Here is a 23,112-nt window from a genome sequence, read left to right as displayed (position 1 = left end):
TTCCCCACCTTTTAAAAATGTGTATTGAATAGACTGTGAAGTAAAATGTTGAGCAACAAGATGCCATATGCAACTGTTGAAATCCTAAAGGAATATCCAGGCTTTTTCAGATTTCCTATTCTTCCACTGGATTTCTGGTGCTTATTCACCATGGAGACTGACCTTTCCATTATGGTGGGAAATTTTTTTTCTAGATTTTTTTCAAATTGCAAATAGGAATTTCCAAATGTGGAACAAGTCACTGTTGATCAGCATCCAACACGTGGGAAAAAAATAGGTGCTGAGATGAACAAGATACCTAAAATGGGTGTTCAGTATCACTTTTTGACTCACACATTCTGTGACTGTGTGACAGTGAATTTTTAAGCCTGTCACCATGTAAATGCCATTAGTTAGAACTAATTTTATCAGCACACCCAGTTAGCTGTGTTCATTGTAATAAAGGTCCAGGTTTTGTAAAAAAATACAAACCCGGGCAGTTATTAGTATGTGATTATTCCTGATTCATCTATAACATTTGTCCTGCTTGCATGCCTAAGCACATGCTGCTTACCCTTCTATTGTCTGTACAGTTGCCATCTTGAGAGTATATTAGGGCTGTAATTTTGTGATGGTAAATATGAAGAATCTATTCCCACCAATCCATGTAATGTAACACCACCAACTAATGAGGATCAACCCTAACCCTGTGACTGCATGTGATTTGACTCTGCAGGGACTCACACTTAATGAAAAAAAAGAACACATGATACTTAATCTTGTAAACCTTTGGGAAACAGTGTCAAACACAGTGGTACCTGTATTGCTACTCATCCCTTGGCAACAGCGCTTTTGGTCACCACTAGCTTTGTACAACTGGCCTTCAGTGGACTTCTGTCTAATTGGGCCCATACTACCAATGGTGTTTGGTGATCCAACACAATGTGGAATACATCAAACTGGAAGGTAATGCTTTAGAATAGGTGGGGGAAGGGGTGTGTATGTGTGGAAAACAAACAGACCCAGCACAAAGGTGGATGGACACACTGCAGCATTAAATAAGGAAGACAACTGTTGCATGTCTCTGCACAGAGTAAGAGGTTCTTAATACAAATTATTTCAGGGTAATGATGGACACCTGGCTACTCTGGTCTGTATTTTTGCCTCACTATCCTATTTAACTATCATTTCCCTCTATAGCTAATCCTGGCACTGGTGGGTGAAGGCTGTTCAGTGTCTTAATGAACTGCACAGTGGTCATCTGCCTTTAACAGGCCTCTCGTGATCCCATGAAAAACAGCTTGTGTCACACTTCCCACAGTACTAATGAAATACCACAGAAAAGCAAGGGTATTGACATTAGTAAGCATCAGGATATGGGTATTTGATTTATTATGGGTATTCCCATGCTTTAACAATTTGTAATGCAGCATATCTCAGTAGAAGGTAGCCATACATCAAACCAAATCTGCAAGAACAAGCTTCTGAGGACTGAAATGCCTCGAAACACCGGAATCAAAACCCAATGGCCTTGGTGACTATTAAGCAGGTATCCTTTATCGCAGCGCTGGGCAGCACAGGGGATCGCTCCTCCCATCATCACTGAATCAAAGGTTACTGGAGAACCAGGCTGAAGGGTTTACTGTGATGTGCAACCAGCCTCATACCAGGGGCTCAGAACAGCAGCTCGAACAATTTTTAGGTAAGAATTCTGGGACAACAGAGAATCAGGTTGAAGATCTCTCTGCTGGCCAGACTACAGAGACCAGAGCAATGACAAGAACCATACCAGTCAAACCAGCATTAAAGATGCACACCCCCTCCTCCGACAGGACACTTCCCAAAGCTATGCAGATGTTCCCAGGTGCTGCTGAGGACAAGGGCCCAGGCACTGTAGTTTGCTTGGAACTTAAGCCACCGGCTTGGGTTTCTGAAAGGCTTCCGAGGGGATCTCTGATTCCCGAGAGCCGCCTTAGGAAGGGCCAAGCAGCTCCCGCCACTGTTCACACAGGCTGAAGGCCAGGAAACAGCCCGCTCAGCATCAGAGCACACCGACGAAAGCGCAGAGGCGCTGGTGCACCTGGGCGTCTCGCCCACGCCCGGAAACGGGCTCAATCCCGCCTCGCTACCCGAAGCGGACGCAGCGCCCCGGGGGCTCCAGGCCCGGCCGCCGCACAGCCGAGGCGCTGCCGCCGAGACCCGCGACCCGAGCCGGGGCCGGGGCACACGGGCACTCCGCGGAGGGCCGCACCCGGGCGCCTCACAAAACGCCCGCAGGACGGGCACTGTCCCAGGTCCTCACGTACATCAAGTTCCGGCCCCCCCACCCCCACCGCCGCCGGAAGAGGCGCTGACGCATCGGGAGGCGGCCTATCAGCGCTCTGGCGGAAGCAGGGCGTCTTTCCGCGCGCGGGCCTGGCGGCGTGGGGGTAGTGCGGAGCCCCGCCGGGCGATGCCGGGCCGCAAGTCCTCGAAGGAGAAGAAGCGGCGCCGCTCGCGGTCCTGCTGTCCGGAGGGAGGCTCCGGCCCGGGCGGCGGCGAGAGGAAGGGCCGGAGCACCGAGTCCAGCCGCGGCGCCCTGGAGGTAGCGCGGGAAGCAGGGGCGAGCGGCCGCTTCGCGCCTCCAGCCGTCGCTTTCCTTCCTCAACCCGCCACCGACGGGGCTCCGGAGCGCTGGCCGCTCCGCCCGCCTTCCGGGGCGCCCCGGCAGGCGAGATCTGTCGGCTTGTCGCCGCCGCGAACTGGCGGCGGGACGGGGCGGGAGGCAGAGCTCGCTGCTCGGCTGGCCGGTGGCGGGACGGGGCGGGAGGCAGAGCTCGCTGCTCGGCCGGCCGGTGGCGGGACGGGGCGGGAGGCAGAGCTCGCTGCTCGGCCGGCCGGTGGCGGGACGGGGCAGGGGGCAGGGCTCGCTGCTCGGCCGGCCGGTGGCGGCTGGCGGCTGCCCGGACCTGCGGCGCAGGCAACGGGCCGCTGCCGGTCAGTCGGAGCTTGTCAGCCCGCAGCAGCGCGCGGGGGGAAGCTGCGGCGGGCAGCGGCGGGGAGTGAGCGGCGAAGGCACCCGGCGGGGACGGGCGGTGCCGCTCCGCTCCCCGTGCGGCCCCGGACGGGGGGGCGGCCCGTGTGTTCCCAGGCGCGGCCCACGCTTTCCTTTGGTTTTGGGTTTTATGCTGTTGTGTGTGGGGGGGGTTGTTGGGTTTTTTGGTGGGGTTTGTCCGTGTTATTTGTTTAATTAAGTGTGGAGGTCTGCCACTGTTGGCAGTGCTTTCTATTCCCCGGAGGCTGTGCCACGCAAGGAAGCCCATGCCAGTTCCTTGGGAGGGTAGCTGTAAATTAGGACTGATTTTAGTTGCACTGTAAGCCCGAGGGGCAGATTTCTTCTGCCTTAAATCATGCTTTCACGTCTAAGGGGGTCATTTGCCGATGTTCCAGTTAATATTTAAAAGCCCTCTTTGCCTTTTGAAGCTTTTAGAATTTCCTCTAGCATAAGTAAACAGAAGTGTAGTTTCTGTAATGTATTTACCTCGCAAGCCAGAACACTCTTTGGAAACTCAGAAGGCCACCTTAAAATGTCCCTTGCAATTAAGTAGGGGAGAAGTATTGTAAACACAAATTAAGCTGTTAAGTTTCCTTCTCTAGTTCACTAGAAAATGTGAGAAAAATGTGAAAACCTTGCCCTCCTTGATTTTAGGAAGTACAGTGCAATGTACCATCTGTAGAAAAAGTTGAAGAAGCTGAACAACCCAGTGATATAGAAGAAGGAGGATTAGATCTCAGCGTGTCACTCAAACCAGTCAGTTCCTACATCACAGACAAAAAAGAAATGCTTCAACAGTGCTTCTGTGTCATAGGAGAGAAAAAGCTACAGAAGATGCTGCCTGATATTTTAAAGGTACCGAAGTACACTTAACCTTTTATGTACTTTTTGCAAGCTTGAATGCTTGTGTAACAAACCTCATCTGCCTGTCAAGTCTAGTGGGCTTCCAGCTTGAAAGCTGCCTTTGTATTTCTTAAAGATTATATCAGGTCTCTGTAACACTTTTTAAAGATTTGATGCAGTTATTCTGGATTACTTCTTTTCCCACTGCTCAGCCATTCCTCAACTCAGGCTGTTTGTTTTTATGCCATCTGCCTGTACTGCTTAGTTATATACAAAAATACTTTATTAATTGTACAGAGTAAATTCATTAGTGTTGTTCACTAATAAATATGCTGATTTGTTAATAAAAATCTGATTTATATTGGTGTCAACTGAATTTCTTTATATGGTTTTAATTAATTTCTGAGATAAGGCAATAAATACCCTTATTGATAAACAGCTTTTGAAGCTCAAAATTCTATGGACTTTAGTGGTAGCATTGCTAGAGTTTTACTTGCCTAGGACATGTGCTTTTTGAGTCTTGTGAGCTGCAGGACTTGGCTGAGATAGGTTAGGCTAACAGCCTGTACAAAACAAGAAGCTGCAGTTGAAACGCCATTTGTGTCATGCTCATTCAGAGTTTTAACAGTGTTGCCTTTAATTTTATCATTTTATTTTTACCATATTAATGTGAGGCAGGACTTGATTTTAAACACACAGTGAATTGCATACAGCCTTTTCCACTTATCTTCTCTGGGAGAAGAAAAGAGGTCTGGATGAGCTAGAGGGAAAGGCATTACTGAGTTTGAAAGGAAGTGTCCTGGTGGTGTAGAACCAAACCTAGAGTAGGGTTGTGAATAATACAGTATGCTCAGCACTTTCTAATTTTGATACCTGTACGTGGTGTCGTTTGGAAGTGAAAATATCACCATTTCCCCAAGAGGACACCAAGTAGGATGAAAGATGTGAAGGTAACTGGAATATGCATAAAACCTGTCACAGCAAGCATGAGAAATGGATCACAATTTGCGTATTTCATATTTGCTTCATTGTGAGGTACAGCTGTTTGTTCTCAATAGCAGTGTTTTTTTCAGCTCATGAACTTGGATTCAACAGTTGTCTCCCTCTTTTCAGGCTTAATGAAGTCATCATTAAGTGATGGGAGAATTGGGAGTAATCAGGGCTATGTTTGTATGCTGGCTGTTCCATGCTTTGCAGGTACAGCCCAGTGTTTCCATTGCTCAGTGTTACTGTTGCAATGAAAACTCATAGCCACAGGTCAAATGACTGATAAGTCTGCATTGCTTAATTTTTCAGCCTTCCTCAGTTTTGGTAGCTGTCAAAACTGAAACACCTACCTGGTGTTCTTCAAGAGTTGCAATCAGTGCTGGTCAGAATAGAGGAGGGACTTGCAATCTGAGTTAACTCTTCAATAGTGTTGGAGTAGTATTTGCTGTTCATAATTACTCTATCCTCAAATTTTTAGTAGCTTGTGGTCTGTCTTATCTGTCTTAGAACTGTTCCATGGACGAAATCAAAAGGCTTTGCTTGGAGCAGTTGGAGCTGTTATCTGAAAAAAAATTGTTGAAGATACTTGAAGGTATGAATGAAACTTCTAGGCCCCACTGTACACCAGAGAATAGTCTGCTTCTAAACTGGAATTTCACTTGGTTTCTAGATAACTTATATGGGTGTGTTTATACATACATGTTAGTATTACATATATACACATAGTAATAGTATATACAGTATGTGTGTCTATATAGAGATATTCTGGTTTTGATGTTTTAAACTGGGATTAAATCACCCGTTGATTTAGAAGTAATTAGGGATACATTCAGAAAACTGTGATATAAGCTGCTTTTCCTTAGTACTCAAGCCAAAACCTAAGCTTTTGTCTTTGTGGAAAAAACAAAGCTAGGTGTGTAGAAGTATTGTTTGAAATCCATTATTTTAGGTAAACCAACATTATGTTGCCTCCTGGTTTTCTTCAGGCAAAATATGACGTACTCTAATACCTGTTGAGTTGCATTAGTAATCACACTTTCTGGATCCCTCTGCTCTCCTGAAACACACAGTTCATGTACATGTATTGAGGATATGAAATTCCAGCTATTTAGTATCTTATTGAACTTCCTATTGATTCTTAAGGACTGTGGAATTTATTTTAAACACATTACTGCCTTCTCAATTAAATGGAAATCTTCAAACCTTGAATGCTGTGGAGAACCTTCTATTAATTCTGTCCTCTGTGCTTTTTTATTTTTAGTGCCTATAGTATTGTACGAGCAATACTAGTATTGTACTAGCAATAGCTGTTCTGTGTTTTCTATCATACAGTGTAACTGAAAAATGCCAGCCATGTGGCTAACTGAAAACTCATAAGGCTTCTGCTTTTGAGTAAGTCTAATTTTGGAACATCAGATTTAACTGGGGAAAAAAATCATCCTCTCCTGGTTGTGTAAGAATAAGTATTAATTATATATACCTACCTGAATTTTCATGTTTGAAACTGTGTATATCTAGGCAACGTTGGAGCTGATTCTGATACTGACGAGGAGGCAGATGGAGGAGACAAGACTGGAGGTGAATCAGTCAGTCAGTGAGTAAAAGACAAAACACTTAAAAACTTAATTAAGAGTATTGCACAATGCAGGGATTTTTCATGAGAAATGATCAAATCTGATATTGAAAGACTCAGTCGCTGTATTCTTACTTATGTGATTACTTTAGTTCCATGACAATGACCTGGGACTGCTAATAAGCACTAGATTTTTAAACATGGCTTTATTATTTTACAGCATTACATGTTTTGAGCACATAACTGAGTCTCCTAGTGGCGTTACTGCCCATCAGTGGAGTTGTGGTAGTTGAACAGTAGGTAGTTGAAGCCTATCTGCAAAATAAAAGGAAAGCTAATTACCTGCCAACATATTACACCAGGAAAAGGAATTTTCCTTTTTAAAAAATTACTAAAATGCCTGCTAGTTTTTGTGGTATAGTTGTCAAACATGCAGAAATAAACCTATTATATTCCTATTGTGCACTGTACATCCTTAATATTTTTAAATGGTTCTGAATTAGTCTTTTGTGTTTAATAATATTGGCTGTTTCATTGTAGATTTTGGTTTGCTAGTGTCTGTCTCTAAAGACTAAAACTATTAAAATTAAAGCCTAAGACTAAAGTACTTTAAAGTACCTCCTGGTTGCTGGTTTAGTTTTAGGCTTACTGTTGTGCTTTAACCCCAGCCAGTGACTGAGCAACATGCAGCCATTTATTCACCCCTCCTTCCCCAAAGGGATACAGAGGAGAATGGGAAAAACTCAGCCTCATGGGTTGAGTGAGATAAAGATAATTCAGCGGGATAACAGGGTAAGACAAGAGTAATGACAGTGTAACAACAGTAACAATAGTAATAAAAAGTGATGCACAAATCCAATCACTCACAGAATTGCAGGGGTTCGAAGGCACCTCCAGAGAGCATTGGGTGCAACTCCCCTGCCAAAGCAGGTTCCCTAGGACAGGTTGCACAGGTAGGTGTCCAGATGGGCCTTGAATATTTCCCCTGGGCAGCCTGTCCCAGGGCTCTGTCACCCTCACTGTGAAAAAGTTCTTCTGCATGTTGGTGCCGAACTTTCTGTGCTCCAGTGTGAAGCCATTGCCCCTTGTTCTGTCCCTCACCACATGAAGGGGAAGAAAACCCCAATGCCCAGTCTGTTTCTAAGCAGTGATCCTGTCTCCCCAGTTATATCCAGAACATGATGTTATGTGGGGGGGTATACCTTCTGGCCAGCTAGACCCAGCCATCCTGGGCGTAAGAAGCTGAAAAGTCCTGGAATCGGGGTGGATGTTACAACCATCCAGCAACAACTAGAAACACATGTGTGTTATCTACATTCTTCCTGTACTAAATCCAAAATGCAGCACTATACCAGCTGCTAGGAAGAAAATTGTCTGTTTTAGCTGAAACCAGGGCACTTATTAAATAGGAACAAATAAATGGGCCAGTAATCCAAATTTCATGTTCTGGTCAGTATTTTGGACCTAACAGAGACCTTGTTTATGATCTTGTCTGATTCATAACAAGTTGTGAAGTTACCAAGTGAAATAATTTTCTTTATTCACACCTTATCATACAAATACAGAAGAAAATGCAGTCATACTGACTTACATAATGTTTTAGTTTTTCTCATGTGATACAGTTTTAATGCCTTTGGACACTTTTTCTAGGGTTTCATTTGAGCTGATCTGTGGCTAGCTCCCCCTTTGCTATTTGTTGCTTACATGATCTATGAATGGTGTCAGTACACCCATTTCTGTGGACCAATATTCTTATTTTAGACATTACCTCTATTGGCTATTGAAAGAAAGAAAATTAAAAAAATTAAACACTACAAGAAAGTTTGGGTCACCTGTCCTGGCTTCATCCCCTCCTTTCTCATTAATAGGGAAATATGGAGAGCTGAAAAAGTCCTTGACTGTCTGACAGCAACTAAAACCATCAGGGTGTTATCAGCACTGCTTTCATTTTAACTCCCAAACACAGCATTCCATCTGTTGCTACAAATGAAGTTAACTCCATCCTGACCAAAACCAGGACAGTTGGATATTAGGAAAAGAAATTTTTCTATGAGGGTGGTGGCACAGGTTGCCCAGAGACATGGTGGAGACCCCATCTCTGGAGATACTGAAGGTCAGGCTTGATAGGGCTCACTACAGGGGGGTTGGGCTAGATGATCTCTAAAGGTCCCCTCCAACCTAATGCATTCTATGATTCTACAAAATACCCTAAAATCATGTCTCTTGATGTAAAGGAATCACTGTTGAGTGATTGATATTTTATCACTGAACTTCTAAATAGAATGAGAAGACAAACTTGTTGGCTGAGGAGACCATGAAAAATGCCTCAGGATTTTGATGTCTCTAGAAATTTTATGTTTGGAGTTTTCTTAAGGCCTAATTCACAAGTCCTTTACCACTGCCAAATACATTAAATGCTCTTCATCTTAGAGGTACAGCAGGGTTTGCGCTGCTTGATTTTTGTGGAAAAGAGTTTCAGGGTCCCAGGGTGTTTCAGAGCATTTATGATATTGAGATATGCATTTATGACCCTCAGTTACAGCAGATTGAGTAAAGTCCTACTTAATATGAAAATAATGTAATGAATTGAGCTGGTAAAAACTGAAACAAAAAAAGTGAAATTATTATTGTCAGTTAAGGATTAAAACAACAAAATAAGGAAAGCAAACAAGATTTACCTGGGTTTTTTTTTAACAGGCAGGTATCTGCAAAGTCTTAAAATCCCATTTTCCCATGTCAAGTAGGAAAGTTTCAAAAAAATACCTAGATGATCTAAATTAACATTTGGAAGTCTACTGTTTTTCATGCCTTACAGGTAATATTCTAGGCATAAGGTGCAAGTAAACCAAAGTGAGTTGGTGTTGTCTGCCTTCTCTCATAGATGTGAAGTACACAACTGACCAAGTTCTTTGACCTTTTTCTTTGCAATTGCAGCAGTAGTTAAAGATAGTTCACTTTATATGACTGATGATAAAGATGTGAGCAGTAACTGACAGCAAAATCAGGAAGAAATTGTGTTTAAAAAGAGTAAAAGAAACTGAGAGATGTTGATCAAAGTTGCAGAGCAAATTGCTTCCCCTGATGATCAGAATGAATGAGGTGCCTCTGTTTCTTTATCTCCATCTTGACAGTTTAATATTTCAGACCCTTCCCAACTTGCTAGACAAGGTATCTTGTGCAGTTGTGGCTTTTCTTCTCTGTTAATGCAGTGCATCAAAAGCAGTATGCTACATTGTCTCATAGGTTCATCTGTGTGATAGCTTTAAAAAACAGGGCAACATTATGTATTTACAAAATGTGATAAGCCCTTACCATTAAGTATGTATAGGTTGGGACATTTAGGTTAACTTTTGTCTAAATAATTATAAATACAAGTTTGCAAAACTTCAGAAAAATGTATTTCAGCTAGAAAAGCAACAAGTCAGCAGTCAGGGAGGTTAAAGATGCAACAGTGAAGAAACAGTGAAAACTGCATTGCTGAGCTAAATTGTGATTGTTTGTGATCATTAATATGTTTTTAATTATCAGCTGAGTTTAAATGTGTGATTTTTTTTTTCCTCTGGTAAGAGAAAAGACTTCAGAATGAAAAAAGGCAGTTTCTTTGTATCATCACTGATTGCTTGTCATAGTTTTTCTTCATTGCCTGGGGTTTGCTTATGGTAAATGTCTAGTTTTTCTGCATTTTGTTATTGGTGCAATATTAAGTGGGTTTTAAAACAGAAGAGCCTTGTCTTAATTGTTTTCATGGACAGGGAAAATTTGAATAGCAAGTTTTCCTGTAGTAAAAAAATTTGTTAACTGATTGGAATAATATTTTTTTCTTTCATCTTTGTTTTCTAAAAAAAAATTAAATTTGACAAATTCATACTTTTAGCAATATCCATACATCAATAGAAATCCAGAAAGCTTAAATCAATACATTTGAAGAAATTGAAAGTATATTGAATTATAATGGCTTTCTTAAAAGGGTATAGTTTGTATGGTACCTGTCTTCCTCCTCATCCCCCCCCATACGCAAATACTTAATCTGTCTCTAAAGACCTGCTTCTTGTCTGTACTACCTGAAAGTGTCAGGGATTTAGGTTAAGTTTTTGCTGTACAGGGAAGATTACAGAATTCAGATCCTTATCTGCAGCTTTTTCTGATGCACCTATAAAGTCCTCGTTCTGCTTCCAGAACCAGAAGTCCGGAAGCTTTTCCTAAATTTCAGCTCTGTAAAAGCTGCAGATGTTTCCATGAACCTGTAAAACACTTTGTCTATTACGTTGTCACCAGCTTTGTCTGAGCTGAACGCTAGAAATCCTTCAGTAAGCATGCAGAAGAACTGAGGAGGGCCTATGTTTGCCAGTGACTGGAAAATGCCATTAAAACAGACAGGCTTCACTGCTTGTAAGCTCTGTCTAGATTTTTAACTATGCAGTTTCCAGGTTTTTACTGCTTTGCAGTCATGAGTGCAGTTTTTGCTTGTTTTGTTCCAGAAAGGTTGGCACTTTTGCCCCTGGGTACTGGGTTGTTCACAAGCATGCACTTGCCACCTGATACTTACCTCTCTCAGAGAATTTGATTATCTTCTCCATTTGGAAGCATTGAAAGAATAGACTACATGAGTCACTGAAGAGACACGTTAGCACTTGGCATCCTTGATCCTCCCCCTCTACTCTGCGTTGGTCAGGCCCCACCTGGAGTACTGTGTCCAGTTCTGGGCTCCATGGTATAAAAAAGACAGGGATCTCCTGGAGAGAGTCCAGAGAAGGGCCACGAAGATGATTAGGGGCCTGGAACATCTCCCATATGAGGAAAGGCTGAGTAAGCTGGGTCTGTTCAGCCTGGAGAAAAGAAGGCTTAGGGGAGACCTAATTAGTGTTTATAAATATCTTAGACTTGGGACGCAGGGGGATTTGGCCAGCCCCTTTTCAGTGGTCTGTGGGGACAGGACTAGGGGCAATGGCTGTAAGCTGGAGCATAGGAAGTTCCGCACCAACATGCGGAAGAACTTTTTCACAGTGAGGGTGACGGAGCAGTGGAATAGGCTGCCCAGGGAGGTGGTTGAGTCTCCTTCTCTGGAGATATTCAAGTCTCGTCTGGATGCCTATCTGTGTAATATGAGATAGGGAGCCTGCTTTGGCAGGGGGGTTGGACCCGATGATCTCTTGAGGTCCCTTCCAACCCCTAAGATTCTGTGATTCTGTGATTCTGTGATCTGCTCACTCTCCTCTGTTCTCATGGTGTTTTCATACTACACCTGTAATCACAGTACATTAATCATAGCATCTCTCATTTGGGAAACCTGAAGATAAGTTTTTTTTCCTTTTTTTGTTTTGTTTCATTGCTTCCTGTTACTTTAGTTCTGGTGTTTCACTGACAGTTACCTTTGGAACAGAAATTTGCAGGAAGTTTACAAGGACTTGGGACTTCTAGAAGTATTGGAACTGCAAGGGCAAACTTTATTTTAGGAAGGTACATCCAGATATTTAGGTGAATGTTTCTTAATAACAGCTAAAAGTCCTGTAAGTGAAGTATCTGCTTGACTGTTTATAGTCATGCTGTCAGACTGTCTTCTAGTTCTAGTTCAGCATATGAAGAGATTTTTTTCTGTCACAAAACTTTTCCTGCTGGTCTCCAACCCCAGTTACATCTGATGCTGGAAATCCCAGCCACCTGTACTACAGTGACATGGTCTTAGTCCTTAGACATCCACTGCTCTGACCAGTACCCCTTTTCATAACCTGTGCTGCTGTCTTACTGGACTCTGCATGATCTGCTGGAGTTGTGCACCATACCACCCTCAAACCCAGACTGCTTTGACAGCTCTGTAGATTGTTGATAATAGGAATAGGTTTTGACACAATCCACATGTGTGAGGCCAGGTGAGCATTGCACTACAATAGAGCATGTAAAGATAGCATACAGCAAATGTAAATTTACAGCATTTGTTGCCAACAGGCTGTAATAGATAGCTCCTTTCTGCTGGAAAGAACAGCATACTGTGCAAATGCTGTTGTATTTAAAAGAAAAAAACATAGAGAGTTTATCTCTTCAGAGAGTGATTTTAAACTTGATTGTCATCCTGAAGGACAGGCATCTTTTAAGACTGATTAAAAGAGGAAACTCCAAATTACTGTGTTTACTTACCAGCATAGTGTAAAAGAAGAGGATGTATTTGTATGCTGTACCTTAATTTTAGATCACCCTATCTTCCACTCCCATTGTTTGGAGACATGATGTTATGCTGCCCTTTCTTAAATCTGTACTGCAGTATAGATAATAAGGAAAAAAAATTATCTTTTTGTAACCAACTAATTAAGGTCGAGAAGCAAAGAGCAGAACTGAACCAGGAAGTGAAATGCTTCTGCGTGACCACAAGATGGTGCAAAATGCCCACCTACTGAATGAGGTAGTGCTGGCTCACCAGCCATACAGCCCAATCCGATCAATTCTCAAAGAGGGAAACATGCTGTAAAAGCCCTTTTGGGGTCTAGAAACTCCTTTGCTGATCGCAGCTGATAGTTGGTAGCCTTTAAAGGAACACGTTTTGCTGGCGTCAGTGGTACTGTCAAGGCAACAGGAGGAAATTTTGCAAGTGTTGATGTGTGCTTTTTCAATTGATAATTTCCTTTTATGTAGCTGTTAAAACGGATGTAGTTATTTCAGAGCCAGCGTTTGAACCATGGAGGTGATTCTGAGTTTTCTGTTAAAGAGGTGATTGTAATTCCTCAGTAAAATTTGGCATTGGAGCTGAGGATGATACTGGAGATGTGAAGTTTCTGGACTGGATACTGTTTGTGCAAGTGCAGGCTTTACCAAGTGACACACGTTGCTCTCCGGTGCAGGGATGACCAGTCAGTTCAGAATGACAAAGCATGTGTGTGTGAGGGAGGAGGGAGGGTGGGGGCCGCCTAAACAGCTTTTGCTTGTGGTGATGAGAAGCGTATATCACACCTTATTTTGGTCAAGATTTAAGGGACTAAGTATGAAAAATTGTTAAGAGTTGATTTTTAAAAAAGTAAGTAAAAAAAAAAAAGGTGTGTCCTTCCAGATCTGTTGACCTGGTCCCAGATCCACTGCTTTCCCCATTTGCCAGCACTTGGACATACCAGGATGCAAGGTTTGCATCTCCACTGCAGATGCTTCTCAGACCACCTTGTGTAGGGATAGCTGGTGCAGACCTATGACCACCCACAGCATCTAATAGTCAGACTGTTGATCTCTTGGATATCTAGTGCAGTTAGTCCCTCAGTTCTCCTACTTGCAGACAGATGCTGGTCTCTTTCAAGAATTTTGCCTCCTGATCTTACAGTCTGAGACCTCTCACCCTGCTTACTGGCTAGACTAGCCTCAGGTTTGATGGTGAGTTACCTGCATCTGCTTTTATGCAGATGCACAACATTGAAGTTCTCCAAGGAAGTTGCACGTGTTCATTCTGTCAGGTTTCTGGCACTTAAGACATGTATGTACATACAGGTCCTGCAGGCCCCTATGACTTCTGGTGCCCTCTTCTGGCACTTAGACATGTATGCACATGTATGCAGCGGATAGAAGCCTATAATTTCCAAAAATAGCACACCAACAGAGTTCAGTAAGAAGGCAGGTGTCATGGTTTAGCCCTGGCCAACAATTAAGTCCCAGGCAGCCACTCTCTAACTCCCCCCTGGTAGGATAGAGGAGAGAGTTGGAATAAAAGTGGGAGAACTTGTGGGTTGAGACAAGGGCAGTTTAATAGGACATTTTAAAAAGGAGGATAATAGTAACGTATATTAAAATATATATACACAAAATAAATGATGAACAGCACAGTTTCTTTCCACCTGAGGTCGACGCTGTCAGGCTTGTTGCTCTCCAGTCAGAACCCTACAAGGAACTTGGGCATGATGATCCTGCTGCAGTGGTGAAGTTACTGCTTGCCATTTCCCCCTGCTCCTCTGTGGACCTTTGTGTTTAGGGTGACTCACAATTAAATGCATAACCCAGTGGAAAGGACAATGGGGGTCTGAGTGTGAGAAGCCTTGACAAGGGACAGGAGAGCAAACCCTGAGGTTGCCATGAAGGTGTTCAGTGACGGCATCACGTGCAGATTTAGCTAGTGGTCTGTGCTGGGATTGGGCCTAACCCCACCTAGTAATGGAGATGGGTAGGAGATGCTGCTACCCAGGAGTCTGGTGCTGTCTCAGAGCAGAGTGTTGAGAAGGTGTTTCCCCTGGGCTAGGCTGTGCAGGCTCACTGTGGCAGTCATTGGGGTGGCTCTCAGTTCACTCTGCCCGTGTGTGTGTGTGTGAGTGCAAAACTTCTCCTCACAGCCTATCCTCTGCTCACTCCACTTAACAAATTGAACATTGTCTGATGTTGCTTTTGCCTCAAGACAGCCAGAAGATTGAGACTCTGGTTAACTGCTCTAAACCATCCCATGCAGCAGACCTTATTTTATTTGTCGAATTCCTGAGCTGATTTTACACCTAATGAGGGAGGGCTGTAATCCATCTTGCAATACCTGTGGCCTTTGTAGTGCAAGACTGATGACAGAAACAGAAAATAAACGTGCAAATTCTCTGTGTTTAAATACTTTCTCTGAAGGGGTTAGCTGCCTATACAGAGCTTCCAGCTCAGCACAGCTATTTTGAACATCTGGTTGGTATGCATTTCTTCTCTTTCATCCCTGCCTGCGAATGGAAAGTCCAACAGAAATTAAAAGATAGGGAGTGCGAACACAGCTACACATTCTCCTTAATCAATTATTGCGTGTTGTCATCCATATTTATGTGGCAGTGGGTACAAAAAGTGGGAGAAACAGAGGAACCTATGGTTTGTAGCAATCAGAACTATCTCTCAGACCAGTGTGGCTAGCAGTATTACAATGTTCTCTGCCCCGACATAGCCATTGACACCTGAAAAAAAAAGAAAAAGCCTTTGAGAGCACGGGGAGAATAGATCTGTATTCAATTTTAGGAAAAGCCTTCAGGCCATTACTGAAAAGCAAGTTGTTAAAATCATTATATTTACATCTGTGATACCAGAATACTGCTATCCTTTTTATAGTGCTGTTTAGCTCCCACAGGCAGGATAGTTACATTGATTCGTATTAATATGTATGAAACCAATGCCACGCTGACATTCAGGGTAGGAAATTGGCAATTCAACTGTCAAAATGCTCACTGAACGTGGCAATTGAACTCTTCCTGGGTCTGTCTGTGAGTGCTGTCTTCTTCCTGTATATTTCTCTGTATTTCCACAGTTTGTGTATCTAGTATGTGCAGAATGTATGAAGGATGTGTATGTTTTGCAGAAGTGATTATTCCTTGTATAAAACAGTTGAAACCTTACAGGTCAGGGCAAAAATCTTTACATAGAAGAAACAGAGCAATGCAGATGCTGAATACGTTTTGACAGCTGAGTTGCATTTCCTTTTAAAAAGTGCCCTTTGGTGAAACTGTGAGACTGTGATGTGGGAGAAGTGGTGGGGTGATGGTAACTTCATGAAAATACCTTCTTAGTTTCAAAAGAAAACATCAGATATTATTTGAATGCAACTGAAACTATAGTTTTTTCAAACCATTTAACTGTGTGACAATTTATTGTGAGTTTTTCCTAATATTCAGGAGGGGCTATCAGTGAGGATTGTTATTCTGAAAGGCTAGGGTGTAGTGGAGACAATTACTTTACCCTTGTGCATTGCTAGGCAAAGCAAAATAAAGAGCTTATTCTCAAGTGGTTAGATTAGCACTCTGTGCATTCCTTTTGTCTTTATTCACGCTGTAGCTGGCCTGTTGGCCTACCACCACGTAATTTATTTAGTTGAATTACATGTTTCGTAGCAAAATTCTCTGAAATTGTGAAAGACATAGGTTAAAGTGTCTTCTCACTTGTTTCTAGACAGGATAACAGCATTGACTCTACTTCTTCTCTGAGAGAAGAAAACAAGTTGGAAGGCCAGGAATCAAAGCAAGGTATGTAGTGGAGAAAAGCTGAAATTTTGTTTTCCTGATGTTGGGCAGTGAAAAATTCCAGGTTTTGATGGCTCTCTTTTGAACAGTAGCTTCAGTCACAGAGAAGCAACCTCTTGGGAATCAGCTGGTGTGGGGTTACAACCTCTCCCAATCCCAGAAAAGGAGAGGGAAGCACTGAAGAAGACATTGTAGGACTTTTGGCTTCATAATTCTGTGAGATTGGAGAGTGTTTTTTTTGTGGCTAGAAGCTAATTGCAGCTGTTCACAGTTTGCCTGTTTAGCTTCTGAAACATGACTGAAGCTCTTGCAAGGCTCATTTGGCTCTTCCTGTCTAGTTTTTCAGCTGAAGAGGAACTTTGAGTCATTTGAATTTCTTTGTAAGCAGGTGATTGCTAATACTGCTATTACCATTTACTGAGTTCTTCAAGAGTCAGTTTCTGTTGAGATGATCATAAGAGTCTACAGTACTCTGTTTTGAATAAGTAGAAAACCATTGTAATAACTGTTTGCCAAAGGACTGCTTGTAATTTAATAACTGTTCAGTCTTAATACATGAAACCTTGCTTTGTTTGATTGTGCAGAGCTGAGGTCCAAGGGAATGGTGCTTAACACTCACCATTCCTGGTAACTGGCATATTTTGCTCGAAGTGGGTGCCAATGGAAGTACACACTCAAATCTTTGAATCTCTGAGGATGAATGTTTTGTCTTTGTTATTTTATACTTTTAAATGCAAAAATGTAGTGGATGAGACATTCAGGTGCTACAGCGATCAGGAGCATAGAAAATGCAAAAGTAGGTAAGCTAATGGTGCACATTTGAGTATCTGCAGCATAAAGAAACAGTTTTCTTAACCTGTTTTATTCCATTCGTTAAATCAGCACCATATAACAACTGCCAGTAGTATTTTCTTCATGAAGGACTAGAATTGTAGGTGTTTCTGAGTCTATTCATTTTGATTTGGGCTAGCTGCATTCAGTAACATCAGAAACAGCTTTTCCAATCAAGCAGTGTTGGGCATAGTTATAAGCTGTATTTCTCTGCTGCAAAAATCTAACATTTTTTTGCTTCCTACAACTCTTCACAGTTCAGAATGTTGTCTGAGAGATGTCTCTTGGAATAACTTTGTGAAGTGTATTTTTCTGAAGCAATGGGTGAGGGTGGTTAAACAGAGGAGGAGAGAGTCAACAAAAGCATCAAAACTTTGAGGAGCAGGTTGCTATGACTTCGCAAGGAATACTTTAAATGTTGCTTGTTTTACTGTATGGAATGATCTTAGAGCTGACAGTTTTCCTGCAGATCTCTTCCACTTTGGTATTATCAAAGGGAATTGATGACTGTTGCAGGTGATTGCTTCATTGTTGTTTTTTATGACTTAATCAGCCAGAGTATCATGATGGCTTTGGGCTATCAGAGTGGCTGCACTGAAGATGTTGGCTTTAAAGAGCTTTTTTAAAATATCAATATAAATTTAAAAATATAACTCCAATCACTCTGCTGAGCTGCAGCCTGCAAATGCTATGGGGAAAAAAGGACAGAATGAGAGGATAAGCAAAAGTGAGTAAAATAAAATTACAAAACGGAATTAAGTGTGCTGAAATGAATTTCACAACTGTTGCTGAAGGAAAAAGTGAAAGTTATCAAAACGAAAAAGATTATGAGAAAGGCCAACCATGATTTTTATTGCTGGATAAAAATACAACTTCAAAAGAGGGAAATAAAGCCCATCAGCTAATTAAACATCTGTCGGCCAAGAAGTTGTACGTACATTGTATTGTACCTTTTTGGAGGCTCCGGATTCTGAATGGAACCCAGGGCAGCTTTACCCACCTTCCTGGTCCATACAGAGACAGATATTAATGACTCTTAATATTTTGGTTTTGCTTAACTTGAGACCACTGCCAAGAGCAGCCCTGTGGTGGGTTGACGCCAGATAGCAGTAGGTGCTCTGTTACTTCTCCCCTATTGAGGTGGGGGAGAGGGTCAGGATGGCAAAATGAGAAAAACTTATGGGTCAAAGTAAAGACAGTTTAATGTAGTGAAGCAAAGCTGTGCTCTGAAACAAATAAAAATAAGTGATTTATTCACAGCTTCCCATTGGCAGCCAGATTTTTAGCCACTTCCTGGAAAGCAGAGCCTCGGCATGCTTAACAGTGACCTGGGAAGATGAATGCCGTAACAATGAACATCCAAACACACCCACACACCTTCCTCCTTCTTTCCTTGACCTTTTATTGCTTAGCACAATGTCATATGACAGTAAATGTTCCTTTGGCTAGTTAGGCTCAGCTGCCCTGGCTGAGTGTGTCTCTCTACTCTTGCCCAGCTTCAGCCCCTTATTATAGGGTTGGAGTGAGAAACAGAGATCCCTGAGGCTGTGCAAGCACCATTCAAGGAGCCACTGCTGTGTTATCAGCACTGTTTCAGAAACAAATCCAAAACGCAGCACCACACGGGCTGCTGTGAACAAAATTAACTCCATCCCAGCCATACCCAGTACAAAGTCATTTTCTCATTTTCTCTTTGCGAGTGAGTTAGGATGAGTGTGCTCAGAAGCTAACTTCAGTCCATTTGTTATGAGTCATTTATGTGCTTATTTTTTTGATCCATGGAAATGCTGCTTGGTTGAGCAGCATGTTAGGTGAATACTTACTAATGCTATGCAGAGGACAGAAAAATTTCCATTTCTTAATTCTGTTCATTCCCATTTCTTTGATCTTTCATATGCGTTGTGTCTTGCAAGGTAAAGTTGAAAAGATAATGTTCAAAGTTGATTCCACAGTATAGTAAATAGGTAAAACAACATCTGAAACTGAAACATAAATCTTGAAGTTATTGTCACAGTAGGAACCAGGGCAAAACTACTTGGGATTGTAAAAGGCCCTGGTATGTTAGTCTCTTATGAGTACTTTTTATACACTGCTATGAGGAGGATTTTGCATAGCTTCAGAATCACTTATTTTTCAGGATTTCAGTTTTTATGGCTTGAAATTTGTTAATTATCTTAAAAAACACAAAGACCAGAAGTTTTGAGTAAACTGCATCTATATGGCTTATTTTACATTTTCCAGAAGTGACTTTGCTTTCTGGTCAGCTTTGGTTAGAAGGTTGGAGGTGACACCTATGTTACTTGCATATGTTTCCACAGATGTTTTATTTTACAGTAAACCAGTATTACGAGGTACTGGATTGATAACTATACAAGATTGTAAATCAGGAGTGTGTTCTCAGGGAGGGCAACATCCCCTATTCCTAAACTGGGACTTCAATGCTGTCACAAATTATAGCCTGAGATCAGGCGTGAATATCTTTTTCAAATGTATATAGTAAAAACCCCTTTAATCCTGAATGAATCAAACCCTTGGAATTGTACTTCAAATTGTTACTGTTGTTAATAAAACCAATATGAGATTTTTTTTTACCAGGCAGTCTGATAAAGAAAAAAATAATTTTCTTCTCTTCCTCTCATTTGTCTTTCCTTCTTTTTCTTTTTTTTTTAAGCAAAGTATATTTATAGCTTTTTAAGTAGTCATTATTGATATTTTCTTATAAACCTACCGAAAATAGGTCTTTCCTAAGGTTTTTCTGCATTGCTCATGAATTAAAACCAAAATGCATGTATGTACCAAAAGGGTTTTTAGAATGTATTAAAAAAGGAATCGTGTTTTCTAAAGGTATTAGTCAGAGGTTTCTGCTGTGTATTATCAGTATTGCTTTGTTGTTGTTCTGGGTTTTGGTTTTCTTTGTAGTTTGAATGTCACTAGGATTCAGACTGCCTTATGCTGAAATTCACAGACAAAGTGCTTCCTGGGCTTTCTAGTGTATTGGTTGGTTTGCTGCTGCTGACCAATTCTTGCAAATTAGTACTTCTAGCCCTGCATATTGGAGGTTCAGGAACCAAAGGGATGGATAGATTGGTGAAAGAGAATCTTTAAAGCCAGATATCAAAATGCTAATGTTAAGAATCAGAGAGTCACAGAACTGTTTAGGTTAGAGCTGTTTGGAGATCATTGACCCCAGTCCCACTGCTCAGGCAGCTCAGCTCACACAGGTGGCTCAGCACCACGTGCTGTCAAGTTAGGAGAAGGTGCAAGGATGGAGACACCACAACCTCTCTGGGAAACCTGCTCCAGTGTTTTTACTTGTGCTCAGATGGAATTTGATGTGTGTTGATTTTTGCCCATCGCCACTAGTCCTGGCAGTGTACAGTAGTAAGAAGAGTTTGACTCTCATCTTCAAGCTCTCCCATATTTTTAAATGGGAATTAAAAAAAATTAAACAAACCAAACAAACCCAAGTTTGCAATACTGTCTGAATATATAGTAAATAAGGAATATATTTTTATCAATAGAGGATCATTATAAAGTAGCCTGCCTAGGAATGTAAACTTCCTTTGAATCTTCATGGTAAGAAATGATATGTATTTTAAAATGAGACCTTTAGTTCTAAAACCTCATTATTAACAGGGAGCAGAGCCACACCTTTGAATAGCAGTACTACCAAAAGCAATTATAAAGCCTTTAGAATCTGTAACCTTACCATTATCTGGCTATAAGTTGTTCATTTTAAGCAAGAACCAATCCTTCTGTAAGTTTCCACAGATACAAAGGTTGGTTAAGGACAAATTGTGAGAACAGTTAGTTGGTTTCTGTTAGAATTTTGCTTTTTTTTTTATTGCACTACCTCTTCTAATTATTTTTTTCTAACTCCAGTGTTCAGCCAGCACTGAAACCCAATGCCATAACTTTCTACATGCTTTTACTGAGTTAAATACATCTGAAATACTTGTGATATTCTGAATAGTTGCACTGTAAGTGGAGTTTTTATTAATTTTTACTAGTAGTCCTGGCTATAGTGTCTGACTCCTTTTAAAATATATGAAATAGATCTAAAGTGTAATTTTTAAAATTGCATTTTGAAAACTAGGTTTACTTTAAAGATAATAAATGATAATCAGTTTTATACTGCAGAGGCTTCCTTGTGATATAAAACCTTGTGGCATTTTAACTAGGAAAATAGATCATGTAACTCCATAGGAGGGAATAAATTTTCCTGGTCCTGCTGCTTTGCAGTACTGCAGGTTCTTCCACATTGGCATAAAAATACATTAACACTTGTCTAAATTAGATCAGTTTAAAAAGTTTGAGGAGAAAAAGAAGGAGAATTAGTTGTCTTGAATTCACAGATCTTTTTCCTGCTCTCTTAATCTGCAGAGAAACATTGTAAGCCGAAGTGATTTTGTAAGTTAAAAGAAAAATGGTTGTGTCAAGTGTGTGTATGATTGTTCTGTTTGTGTTACAGGCAAGGGAGAAGATAGTGATGTCCTCAGCATAAATGCAGATGCATATGATAGTGACATAGAAGGCCCATGCAATGAAGAAGATGGCTCAGAGGTGCAAGAAAACCCTGTCAGAAGTGGAGCTGGTCAGATAGATGACCTTCAGAAGGACATTGAGAAAAGCGTGAATGAGATACTGGGGCTGGCAGAGTCCAGCCCAAAGGAGCCCAAATCAGCAACTTTAGCTGTTCCTCCATCAGAAGATGTTCAGCCCTCAGCACAGCAGCTAGAGCTTCTAGAGCTCGAGATGAGGGCCAGAGCTATTAAGGCTCTGATGAAAGCTGGTGATGTAAAGAAACAGCCCTGAGATTGTTTAGATTTGATTTTAAGTATTTGTTTTTAAGTGTGTGATGTCTTTTCTCTTCAGTGCTAAAGTATATTTGGGTCAGGTATGGCATTCCACGTTCAAACCCAGTTGTGTATCCTGGTGTGACGTACTGTGTCCCTCAACAAATACCTGTACCAGTGGACTTATGTCTCAACATTGCTGAAATATTGCAGTGTAAGACACTTGTAAAGGGTTAAGGAAGACTTGCTAATAGGATGGCTTGAAGTGCCGTAGTGGTGATCTCCCATAATCAATGCCCTGCTTGAACAACTCTGCCTCACTGATAAAGAAGAAACATCAATTGGGACATAAGTCTGAGTCTAACACCATATTTTGAGTAAATTATGCACTCAAGGACTATGTGCTCTGTGAAAATAAAATGATTTCTTTGATGAGTTGCAGTTCCCTGGTCGGTCTAACGAACTCCTTATCTGTTCATGAATTCCTTGCTTGTCTCTAATTGGTCACAGATTCAGGCAAAGCATTTCGTTGTAACTAGTTCAAGCTCCCCCTTGTCCCTGAAGGTATACAAAACCTGCTGAAACCAAACTTGTAGTTTGGATCAGAGTCGAGGGGTAACTGAGTCTGCGTAAAACAGAAGGTTACTTGCAGTGATGAAGAGGAGCCATCCGACCTCATCCCCACGACCCTCAACAACCAACACCAAACAGCAGTGAGCAGACACAGTTGGGAGGAGTTTATGGAAATCACTTCTTGGAACTCATTTTAATACGAAGCGGGACAGGTTATGAATATGTACAGGTGTATGAGGTAACCTAATGAATAAGTATCATTGAACTGTATATAACCAAGAAGAACTGCCACCTTAGTGTGCACGTCCACAGTGGAGCAACCCCCCATGCACCCAGTGCTGAAACCCCAGCCCCGTCTGACGTGAAGTCGATTTGGACTGTCGGGATGCCTCAGCTCAGTGGTGGTAGATAGTGCAATCTTTCTCTCTCTCTCACTCTTCTCTCTTTCTTCCTCCCCTTCTCCTGCACACTTGTTGCAGGCTAAATAAAATGACTTCAGCCTTGACTCTGGTTTGAGTCTTAATTCTGTTCCCGAGAATTGTGAAGACCTCCTCACGATAA

At 41.7% G+C, this 23,112-nt stretch overlaps 1 protein-coding gene across 1 annotated transcript; it reads left to right on the top strand.

Moving 5' to 3' along the window:
* The first annotated feature begins 2,410 nt into the window (after window positions 1-2,410).
* On the top strand, window positions 2,411-23,009 carry CAAP1 (caspase activity and apoptosis inhibitor 1). The gene is made up of 6 exons (XM_084278686.1): window positions 2,411-2,563; window positions 3,668-3,868; window positions 5,351-5,435; window positions 6,362-6,437; window positions 16,281-16,354; window positions 21,654-23,009. The coding sequence occupies exons 1-6, from the start codon at window positions 2,432-2,434 to the stop codon at window positions 21,995-21,997; spliced, it is 912 nt and encodes a 303-aa protein (XP_084134812.1). The 5' UTR covers window positions 2,411-2,431; the 3' UTR covers window positions 21,998-23,009.
* Window positions 23,010-23,112: the final 103 nt, after the last annotated feature.

The sequence above is a fragment of the Gallinula chloropus genome, assembly GCF_964237585.1.
Source record: "Gallinula chloropus genome assembly, chromosome: Z".
Taxonomy (NCBI): Eukaryota; Metazoa; Chordata; class Aves; order Gruiformes; family Rallidae; genus Gallinula; species Gallinula chloropus.
This window is presented reverse-complemented; position numbering and strand designations above follow the sequence as displayed.

Bases quoted from the DNA above. Each gene is read 5' to 3' on its own strand.
- CAAP1 (XM_084278686.1), top strand. From the start codon at position 2,432: ATGCCGGGCCGCAAGTCCTCGAAGGAGAAGAAGCGGCGCCGCTCGCGG. The intron at 3,869-5,350 runs GTACCGAAGTAC...TATCTGTCTTAG, and splicing joins TGCTGCCTGATATTTTAAAG to AACTGTTCCATGGACGAAAT. The intron at 5,436-6,361 runs GTATGAATGAAA...GTGTATATCTAG, and splicing joins ATTGTTGAAGATACTTGAAG to GCAACGTTGGAGCTGATTCT.